We start from the raw sequence: 11,888 nt of genomic DNA, 5'->3' as shown, positions 1-11,888 counted from the left end.
GGTCACATGGTTCGTCGGAATTCCGTCGGATAATACCGACGGAATTCCGACGACATTCCTGTAAATCGGAATGTCGTCAGAAATTCGTCGGTATTTTCCGACGGAATTCCGACGACTACAACGGTTACATTTTTTATCGGAATGTCGTCGAAAAGTCGTCGGAAAATTCCGACGAACCCTATTTCGTCGGAATTTTGTCGGAAATGGCCGACGGAATTCCGACGACTTAGTTTTTTTGGATTTGGTCGGAAATTTGTCAGTATTCCGTCACAAATATCCGACGACCTTGGTGTCGTCGGAACCTCCGTCGGAATTTGGTGTGTTTTCTTGTAGTGAGATGCCCATCTGCAACGGCTCGCTTGGCTACTGACGGGAAGCGTTGCGCATCTGAAATCTATGGAGTCGCCGACAACGTAAACGACACCGATGTGAGGTTCGCCAACTCTTCCTTCAATCTCCCTAATCTCTTCGGTTTACTAGGCGGTTACATACTATTCCCACGGATGTCACCAGTTACACATATTTTGTCGCTGTGAATATCCTAGAATTGATCGGAGAAGATGAATAGTTTTTGTAACATTGTGTTCTATTCTATTATATGCGCATGGAATAGAAATGTAAAGCAATATGTATTATGAATGTTCTATTCATGTTATGTAATGTGAAATAGTCTGTTACTATACTTATTTATTATGTATCGTTCCATTTGACGATTAATAAAGAAGATATTATTTTTTTCACCAATATGTACTATACTATGTATTTTGTTTTATTCTATTTGGGTTTAGGGTTATACTTGAGTTTAGGGTTTAGTTATTAAGATTTAGGGTTTAATATTTGAAAGGTGGGGTTGAGGTTTCAGTTTAGTGACCCTATCATGTATCGTTTCATTTGACGATTAGTAAATAATGTTCTATTTTGTTCATTAATATGTACTATACTATGTATTTTGTTTTATTCTATTTGGATTTTAGGTTTATACTTGGGTCTAGGGTTTAGGGTTTAGTGATAGGATTTAGGGTTTAGTATTTGGAAGATAGGAGTTAAAGTTTGGGTTTAGTGATAGCAGTTTAGGGTTTAGTATTCAAAAGTTATGTTTGGAATTAGCATTTAGGAGTTGTGTGTTGTTATAGCTCTATACTATTCAAAAGTTAGGTCTGAATTTAGTTTAATATTACACAATATTATATATACTATTTTCGGATTTTGATAATTGGGTTTAGGGTTGATAATTAAGGTTTTTATTTGGGTTTAGTATTTTAAAGTTATGTTTGGGTTTAGTATTTAAAAGTTGGGCATTGAGTTGATATGAAATGCATTCTTTATTGAAGTCTTATATTTTATCTATTCATTTTTCTGTCATTCAATCACATGATTATAGTTTATATTTGGATTAGGGTTTATGAATTATGATTCATTATTTAGGAGTTGGGATAGTGTTTCGTATTTAAAGATTAGGGATGTGGTTATAGTCCTTCTATACTATTTCGTGTGATATGAAATATAACATTCAGTGCATACATATGTGGTCAATAAATATGTAACGTGAATGTCTCTTTTTTTTCCACTCATGACCATATATTATTTGCTATAATACTAGCCATACTTTTTTTTGTCTACGTCATCTCACATTCTTCTCTTGCACATGCTACTTATATGAGAAATGATTAACATCGAATCAAAAGAAACATAATTATTAGTTATCTAATTATGTCAAAATCAGTGATTTGTACTTAATTATCTTCTCAAACTTGGCTATTTCACAAATTTACCGTATGCATAACTATTTTTATATAAAAATAGTTCTTCGAGTATGATAGATATATTTATATGCAATGTAAGGTCAAGATTCTGGCATTTGCAGTTTAAGACATGTGCATATAATGTTTTTTGGAAAAATTGGAAATATACAACAAAAAACTAGTAGATTGTCCATATGCTATAATATGAACTAGAAGTTGTCCACTTAGTATAATTTTTTATGTAAACCCAAATAAGTCCCTAATCTAAGCCTAAAACATTTTTTGTAAATTTAATAGTTAAAAAAAAGTAAAAAGTAAAAAAAAAAAACAGATAGTAAATAAACAAAAGGGGATAATCCCAAATTTTGACTTAGAACCTTAATTTCGCCTCCTCCTTTGGCTATGCCAGGAGGTGTGCCCAAGCTCCCAAAGTTCCAACCGGCGGATATCCAAGCCGACGTAGGATGGGGTGTCGCCGCCGCAGCCGGTGCCATCTAGGTCATCCAAGTAAGCCAATCCGCCTCTTACTTGTAGATTTTCAAATTGGGTTTAACGGATTATGTCTCCTAGTGAAGTTCATGGCTTGATTTGGACGAAAAATGAAACTTTACAATTGATCTTGTTAGATATATATTGTTTTCTTCCTAAAGGCTCTAACTTTAATGTATATTGCATCCTTGCATGTATACCTATCATTTCAATTTCATGAAAGGTTTGATTCAAGTCTCTTATGTGAAAAAAAAAGTCTCCTATGTGGATGTAGATGTTAGTTGATTCAAGGTAATTTTATTCAGATTAGTCTCCTGTTTTGCTTCTATGGATACCACTTATACATGAATTACTCTAATTAATGTTTCCATCTTTTATGCTAAAAGCATTCTTTTTTAGACTTTTAGTTACTGACAGTGATAATGCGCTCTGTATATATATACTGGTGTTGTGAAGAGTTTAATTAGTCCTTTAAGCAGTCATGACTTCATTATATTGTTTTGTATCTTAGCATCAAATTTGTTTTTATCATTCACAGCCATTTGATTGGATAAAGAAGACATTTATTGACAAACCAGCAACTGAAGAGAACTGATGGGAACACCAAGATGTAGACTTTTCTTTGCAATAAATTTTGGTTGTTTTTTGGAGGTTTTGTGGTTTCATGTCTTCAATGTAGATTTTTTGTCTTCTCAAATGTTATAACACAATAAAAAAGCATACACTCTCCAAATCTGTAACCAGAAAAGAGTACGCATTTTGCTTTTTATAACATTCTGCCTTTTCAATCGTATGTTGTTGGTACTATTACCTTATGAAAGAAAGTATACGTGTAGATCAGGGCATAAGAAGGAGAGCTATGATCGGAAATATGATAAAGGGTTTTGAAACAAGCAACTTCAGAGCAAGATTTCATGCTTGAGCAATGTTTATGTTGGTCTTCTCTCAGACTTGTTCAAACTACTTGCTTGTTTATGTTATGTTCCTTATTCTCCTGGATAGTGTTTTTATTGTTGTTTACTGATTTGCAGGAAGCTTTGCAGTTATTGACCGACCATATAGGAAAAGAAAAGGCTCAAGAATCTGGTAGCAAAGTTACTTCTATCATCTGCAAAGTTCTTTTCTTTGAGCAACTACGTCTCCTCCAAAAGTCTCCGGACTGGTACTAAATCATTGTTTCTTTCTTTCACTGTGTTATCAATAACATCAGGTTTTTGTTTTTCAAAGATTGGACATGGTCAATGCAGGCCAGAGATCTTCAGAGATGCCAAGCCAGTTCCAGCTGATGAAAGCTCTCAAATACCTATGGCACAGCAAGACGTTGACGGTGAAATAGACTCGAGTGATGACGGCATGCCCCCTCCCCCATTGGAAGCATATACAAACAGATTGAGACCATTTGGAGTACAATTTGATGCAGAAACGGATTCTGATTCTTAGAAACCTATAGTTGCCGAGATGTATCTTATTAAACAGTATGTAACCAACACACATCTGCTGAAAAACAAGCAGTGTTTTGATATGTAATAAATTGATTGTTGATTTATAGCTCAGCAAATGGTTCAGAGAGTAGTAGTCCATTGCTACTCATTCTACATCAATGTAGATCACAGATAAGTGTAGCATACTCTGATACAAGACAAAAGAGAGTCTTTGATACAAGCTTGTTGTTGTTCAAGTAGTCCAGGGAAATTAAAACGAATTTTAAGAGCTCTCTTTTTTGAGCTTTTCAATCTCCTCACGGTGCTTTCTTTCAGCTTCTTGAAGCTCTCTTTCAGCATCTTCTTCCTCTTCAATTCTGTCAAGATTATCGAACTCCTTAGTCGCTGCCATGGCTTTCACAACAGGGTCTCTTAGCTCAGAGATCAAACCGCCACCGACTTTGTACCCTTCTTCATCTCCAATCAGATACAACCGTTGGTCGGGACCAGACGCCATGGGGATGTCCACCGCCAAAAGCTTCATGTCATACTGAAGAAACAAACAAGAAGATCAATGAATCTGTTAATTCCATTGCTAGCCACTCTCTAATCAACTTACAACAGCTCCAATCTGCTACACTCATTCCTAGGCTAGAGATAGAAGACCTATCTATATCTATTACCTGGCCTTTCTTCTTCTTGACTTCAACAATAACCAGCCCCTTTCTCTCAGACCTATCTATTTTTTAAGAAAATAACTTTAGGAAACACGTAAAATTTGGGAAAATAAAGATTTACAGAATATTTTTCAACAGATTTTGGAGAGATTTAAGGAATATTTTCCAAAAGATTACGAATTTGGCAGAACATGCATTCTGCTGCTAGTAGATTGTATATATGATGGTAGATACGATGCTTGAATGTATAATCAGACAGAGATAGGATATAGTATCTTAGTAGATAACGAAATATTACCACAGTAGATTATTAGTAACTGGCAGATTCTGTGATTCCCAGCCAATAGATATATAGGAAACAGTAGTTCATGAAATCTTTCGTCGTTCAGATCATAAGCAAAACCGTAACATTTTCTTTCTGAGGTAGTAGACAGATTACCAAATCGTAGATTTTAAAATCTGTAACCGCCAGATATCTATGTAGTTAACCGAAACTACGATCTACATGTCCGTAGTTAGTAGATTTTGTTTTCTGCTATCCGTAGATCAAAATATGAAATTGTGTTTCACTAATATTTAGTCAACCAAATTATTTTTCATATGATTGTTTCTTGTTTATGTAAATTTTGAATAATTTTCATATTTTTCTGACTTTTAAAATAATTGATATGAATTTTTGAAGTTAATCAGGGATATCTAAGTCCAAATCCGACCAAAAAAAAGATTTATGGTAAAGGGACAATGTAGTTGTTTTTGTGGTGTTTTGGCAATTTTTTTTTTTTTTTTGCCTCAACCGAGAACAAGTTGTCTAATATATTCATGTCGTAACCTTTTAATGATTCTTATCTTTCTCTTAATTTCAATTCCAAGTTTTGGAGTTTTTCTGAGAAATCTTTAAACATATGCCAATTACATTCCAAATTGAATTCCCATAGAATATTTTTAAAGCTAGTTTTCTTTTTTAAAATGAAAAGAATATTCTAACAAGATACTAAATTTTAGATTAAAATATAGTATTATTATATTTCATTGCATCTTTTTAATTAATATTGGAAACGTGCACTTCATAAAAGTCACGTCGTAGTTTTTAATGCTTATCGCTGAGTGTGAATAAATAGTTAGATTTTGACAGCTATGAAAATGTGAAAATAATTTTGATATATAAGGAAAGAGGAACACTCGAAACTTTTCAAGTTTTCTGTTTTATAATTGTTTTATCAAAAATCCCACTAATCCAAAAAAAATATTTACTTGTTTGGTTAGCAGGGAAAAGGTTTCACAGAAAGAAAAAAAAACAAGCAAAAATAGGATTTATAATTCTATTTTCCTTAATATTTCTTGGAAAATAACAGAAAAGAAATGAGAAGAAAAATGGAGAGTGAAAATCTATTAATTGGAAAACTGCTATTAATCAATGATAACTTTAAAGTATAACATGAAATATCAAAAGATTTTTGTTTTAATTTTCCAGCCGTTTGCATGTTTAAAAATATTAATATGAAAGTCGTTAAAAAATATATATATATCAAAAGTAATGAAATAACCTTTTATTAAAAAAAATTAATGAACTAAAAGAAAGTTACGCCTTTCAGAGGAAACCATAATTTTCTTATAACCGTAATTATTATTATTATTTTTTTCACAGCAAACGATTATTCTATTACTCAAACTTGAGGTGGTCTAGGAAGCTAGACCGGAATAGAACAACCAACAAAACATAAAGATCTATGGAAAGAACGTGCATTCTTAGCTAGCGAATCTGCAATCTCATTTTGCGTCCTTGGTAACTAGGTGATCTTGAATTCCGAAAAACACAACCGAAGGGTTGTGTGATCTTAGATAGCGAATATATGTGTGATGATCTGTGCGTATATAGTAGTGGAAGACTGGGAACAATTAGCTAGAATTTCCTGCAAAATCTTACCAAATTGTCGAATGATCATGCTAACTAACGGTGAGCAAATATCTTACAATAATCTTTATAAACTGGGTTAGAACAAATGCATATAGTTGTCTCAACTAATGACTATACTTGTTTCATTTTATCTTTATCTTCCTCATAAACACGAATTCTTATCCTTCACTTTTTGGAACTCTTATAAGTAATTTTGTTATGACTCCTCCATCGTTGGATCGTGGAGCTGATAGGTTCTTATGGCGTAATGGAGCTGGTCATTATGTGCCAAAGTTTTCTGTTAAAGCAACTTGGAATTCTATTAGGGAGCCTGCCTCGGTTGTGCCTTGGCACTCTCTGGTTTGGTTCAAGGAAAGGATCCCCAGATGTTGTTTTCTTACTTGGATGGTAGCTCTCTCAAGGCTGCCTACGAGAGACAGGCTGAGCGCTTGGGGAATGAATATCCCTCTGCATTGCGTGCTATGCTCTGAGGGTCTTGAGTCTTACCAGCATCTCTTCTTCCAATGTTCCTTCGTAGCTGGCCTCTGAGCTCACTACTGTGGCAACTATGGACTCTCTGTTCCTTCCTCGGTTTCTTCTCTCCTGTCTTTTCGTCAGGTTGGTGACACACCAGGTCTCCGGGTCGTGTTAAAGCTTCTTTTGCAGGCCATCGTTTACTGCTCTTGGAGGGAACGGAACCTTCGTATCTTCCGGCAGATCTCTTCGACTGAAGCCGGCGTCAAAGCTCGAGTCCATCGCCTCCTTCGGGACCGCCTCATCTCCACCCAGCCTCCAACGCCTGCTTCTACTCTGCTGCAGGTTTATCTCTCGCTACTGCCATCCGGTCTGTAATAGCTTGCTCTTTTGTTCTATGTCTTGTTGTCTTCTCTTGTTTCCTCTGTAATCTCTTCTCCAAATAAGTTGGTTTACACAACTCTTGTAAACTGAAAAACCTTGGTATGAAATTTTAACATTTTTACAAAAAAAAAAAAAAAAAAAATTGTTATTAGTAACAAATGTCAACTGTTATATTCGACATTGGTCCGTAATTGTGTGTTTAATTATTTTAAAATATCTTATTATCATTCTGATAAGAATCCAATATTGTAATCATTGACTAGTTCACCCTTCTTCAGGATATAGACCAAACTACTTAACCAGAATCACAAGTAATACTCCAACAATTGCGAGAAGCATATGTTTATCCATATTAACAGAGACTTGATAAATTTCACATTGTCATTAGATCTTATCACAAAACCAGTAGCAAGCAACAACAACAAATAAAAAAAGCAAACTGCAAACATCATTTAGGTCAAACCGATAACAAATATGAACCAAACCATGATTATACCACATTAAACCAAGCCTTATAACCGATAAATTAAACCGAACAAGCACAAGAGTAAAATCGAAAATAGACCAAAAACTATAATAGTTTTTCTCTCATAAATTTCATTTAAGAAATTAGATTGTGTTCGTCGATTTTCACCCAAGATCCAACGTCCGCATCGGTTACCCATAGCTCAACTCGATTTATCCGAAAATTCAGACCGTCTAGACTCGAATCAAGCGTGGAAGCTTTCTCTAGCGCTTTCTTCTTCTCTTCCTCCGTTAGATCGCCGTAAAGTATGCTCATATGTGGCACGTAAACTGCGACATCCCAACATGTCACACACACAGACACACGTTTCTTGGTAATAATATGATTTTGACTCTAGCCTCATTATCAACAGTTAATTCACATTTCCAATGGAAGATTAAAATTCGACTGAATAGAGATTAGATCATACGTTTTCCGGTGAAGGCTTTGAAGTGGCCCATAAAATGTCCGGCAGCATTCATTACCTATAAACATAACACCAAACAATGTTTTTTGTAGTATATAGCTTTGTATTTTAAAATTTTGCTAATTAGATGACCTTCTATAACTTAAGTTAATTTTGGCAATCAACAAATAATCCAGTGTCCCATTTGATTGTTTTTCTTTGGGCGAGTTTTCAGTCTTATAAGAAAAGTAGTAGATTAATGATTCTATTAAAGATTGATGTGATGCGTTTTCGATCACGGTTCAAATTTTGTTTTAATTGTTGCGTATATAGTATAGCACATTATTGTTGCCTTTTTAAAATAACACAGACCTTTGCGATAAGTTTTTTTAAGAAATCGAAACACTAAAGGTTTTGGATAAGCATTAGCATTGCTTACTAAAATTTAGGGAGCCTTCATAAACTTACAATGATTTCCTAGTCACCTTTCTACTTAAGGTAAGTAAGACTCATTTTCAATAACGCATACATTTTCTGTAAATTATACATTCTGTAGTGTTTTAAAGTTAATCTAAGTTATCTAAGTTATCTAAGTTTCATAAGATAATATAAATAATAGTATAGGAAAATAAAAGAGAGACTGTGACATTCACAAATATTTATTTGAAAAAAATTATTGTTATCTACACTAAATATAAATCATCACATAACTATACATTTACGCAATACAATATACAAATATATAATTAAGTATATACATTATATGATTAACGTGATGATATAAATAACATGAGTTTAGTAAACCGTGGTTAACATCACACTTATATTAAAAAAATATCACACTTATGTTATTTGTGGGAACAGTGAATCGAAGCTTAAAATCCGACTATCTAGTATTAAAAATCTAATCAAATCGAAAACCAATCAGATCCAATTTAATTGATCTAAACCAATTTAAATATAGTATTAGCAAATTGAATCAGATGGGTTTCTATTTAGAAAAGTCGGTATTTTAATATTTGGTTGCCAAATTTCGATAGCAATTAAACATATTAATATGGTGTTAACCATATAACAAATTAGTTGATATTGTTATGTTAGCCATCTAGTTTTGTGTAGTTCAAAAATTAGGCATATAATTGATGCACCTAAAAATAATTTTGTTTTACCTTTTTCTATTTTCTTGGGTTCATTTCAGATTGATTTTAATATGACTGATAAATTACAAAAAAAACAGTATAGTTAGAAGCTAAATAATAATTCCGAGAGACTTTACCTCTACGGTGTGCCGGAGAGACACATAGACACACTGAAAATAGGAAGTTCCTGCGGAGACTTGGTCAACGGTGGCCGGATACGCCTTAAAACCTTCATACGCCGCCTCAAACATCAGTTTTGCCTCGCCGGCAGTAAGCTTCTGCGGTCCGACGAGCGTTAAGTGAGGATCAAACGGTGGACCACCGAACTCCGACCTTAGTCCCTCCATTAGCCTTCGAAGCCGATCTTCTACGTCTTCCTCTGGTACAGCCCATACAGCATACATCTCCCTCTTCTCCTCCTCATCCTCCTGCGTTTGCGGCGGTTGCAGTGGCGTTGCGTTTTTCTCGGCCATTGTACTCTCTTTACCCACGACTAGCATAGTTGGGGATGTGACTCTATATAAGAGATACCTGCTACTATTAGAGCATGCAGGTGGACCGATAGTAAGTGTAGCAAAAGAAAACCCGACCATATGAAAATCGACCCGAATGTTTTTTTTATAAACCGATTGGCTTTATTATTGTATTCGATTTTAATTAATGTAACCCAGCTAACTCAAACAAAAAACCCTGAAATCTTATAAAATTTTAGTTATATCCTATTACATATTTACATTATATTTTTTTGATCAAACATATTTACATTATATAACATTCACTGGCGATGATTTATCAGTCTATTTATGTGTTCGTATTAGTTTTAATTAAACTTAAACCGAATCAAATGCAAACTGAGAACAAACTGTACCAAAGTGAAACAACATCAAACCGAATTACAAATAATTTTATTTGTTTAAGTTTCTATAGTATCAAAATTTGATAAACTCAAATGGTTGATCCGGTTATCCATCTCTAACCACGATCACTAATTATGGGGTGTATTTTGTTTTAAAAAAACATTTCAATAAAATCGTGGCCTTAACATGTAGATATAAATATGTTATGTTATAGAGATATTATTGCCTTAACAACTCCACCTGCCTTTTCAATTAATCGAACGAAGCTTTGGCCTTTTGAGTTTTGACCCATATGTTACGGAGTATTATCAAACACACAAAATACTCTGGTTTACAAAAGCTTGCGAATCGTTTATTTTTGCCAAATATGCAATCAGCACCTGGCCGCGGTGATCATTTGTAACGTTAGCTCTGATACTATATTACAAATCAGAAAGATTTTTAGACACTGAAACTAGATTGTTATAAAAAAGATATTTTGTAATTACTCTTCGGCGGATATTATGTATGTTAGATATGAATTTAGCACATAATTTTGGTCTACTAAAAGTCTATTAAAAATAGATTTGTTTTTAATAAAAATAGAGAAATTCCCTATGATATCTTTTTTTAAGTTTTTGTCACAAAAATAACCCTCAGTGAAAAAATGACCAAAATAAGTTTTATTAAAAGATAAAAATATAGAGTTAACTAATCTAAACTTAAGGTTTAGAGTTAATGGGTGAAGTTTTGGGGATATGGTTTCAAATTTTTTTAAAAAAAAAATTAAAATTATAATTTTTAAAATAAAAAATAGTAATATCAAAAAATTGTTAAAATAGAGCAAATTGTAAATACTAAACTTAAAAATATGAATTACATAATTACTAAAATGCAAAAGGGCAAAATTTAATATCCCTAATTATATAACATATATTTTATATGTGCATCTATATACATAATTTTTTAAATTATATAATTCGTACAAAAAGTCAAGTTGCTCACACATATTTAAATAAAATTTTCTATTTTATTACAAATCAACACATAAGGGAAAAAGTATGAAAATGATGTTAATAAAAAAAAAAAGACTAACATGCCATTAACAAAATAATACATTTAATAAAATAAATATTAAAATAAAATAATTTTTATCACACTAAATTTTAAATCCTAAACCTTAAATTTTAATGGGAGGCAAATGTGGTATAGTATGCTCCAAGATTTTGGTGGCTTGATGGAAAAAAAAATACAAACTTGAGTCTTACACTATTGCTAGGCCTGGGCATTTCGGGTATCGGTTCGGTTCGGTTCGGGTATTTCGGGTTTCGGGTAGTTTGGATAGGGGTTAGAGGATCCATTTAGTACTTGACATATTTTCGGTTCAGTTCGGTTCGGTTCGGATAGTAAATGTAGGAACCGGAAAATATCTGGAAAAAGTTCGGTTCTCATTTGGATCCGGTTCGGGTTCGGATAGTTCGGGTAGTTCGGATAATTTGGATAAAATATCGGGTATTTAGGGTAAAATATCAAATAATTAGGATGATTTAGATAAAAAATTTGGATATTTTGGATTACTTTGGATATCAGGCCTAACTATTGCATTCAAAATTTGAAGCTTTCATTTAGCTTATAGAATACATGAAAACCTTCCAACAACAAAACATCACTTTTACAGCATATTTTTCTCATTTGGTGAAGATAGTTTACACTACAAGAAAACACACCGAATTCCGACGGAGGTTCCGACGGACACCAAGGTCGTCAGACATTTGTGACGGAATACTGACAAATTTCCGACCAAATCCAAAAAAATTAAGTCGTCGGAATTCCGTCGGCTATTTCCGACGGAATTCCGACGAAATATGGTTCGTCGGAATTTTCCGACGACTTTTCGACGACATTCCGATAAAAAATGTAA

The 11,888-nt window shown here is 33.4% G+C and overlaps 2 protein-coding genes across 2 annotated transcripts; one reads left to right on the top strand and one right to left on the bottom strand.

Moving 5' to 3' along the window:
* The first annotated feature begins 3,156 nt into the window (after nt 1-3,156).
* Nucleotides 3,157-3,671, top strand: LOC106331008. The gene is made up of 3 exons (XM_013769377.1): nt 3,157-3,201; nt 3,263-3,393; nt 3,479-3,671. Exons 1-3 carry the CDS (start codon nt 3,157-3,159, stop codon nt 3,669-3,671), a joined length of 369 nt encoding a protein of 122 aa, XP_013624831.1.
* A 3,819-nt stretch (nt 3,672-7,490) lies between these two features.
* Nucleotides 7,491-9,631, bottom strand: LOC106333933 (cyclic phosphodiesterase). The gene is made up of 3 exons (XM_013772315.1): nt 9,269-9,631; nt 8,017-8,071; nt 7,491-7,876 (listed from the first exon to the last, which is right to left on the bottom strand). Exons 1-3 carry the CDS (start codon nt 9,629-9,631, stop codon nt 7,683-7,685), a joined length of 612 nt encoding a protein of 203 aa, XP_013627769.1. The 3' UTR covers nt 7,491-7,682.
* Nucleotides 9,632-11,888: the final 2,257 nt, after the last annotated feature.

Source organism: Brassica oleracea, chromosome C3 (genome assembly GCF_000695525.1).
Source record: "Brassica oleracea var. oleracea cultivar TO1000 chromosome C3, BOL, whole genome shotgun sequence".
Classification (NCBI taxonomy): domain Eukaryota; kingdom Viridiplantae; phylum Streptophyta; class Magnoliopsida; order Brassicales; family Brassicaceae; genus Brassica; species Brassica oleracea.
The sequence above is the reverse complement of the archived record's forward strand: the minus strand, read 5'-3'. Positions and strand labels throughout refer to the sequence as shown.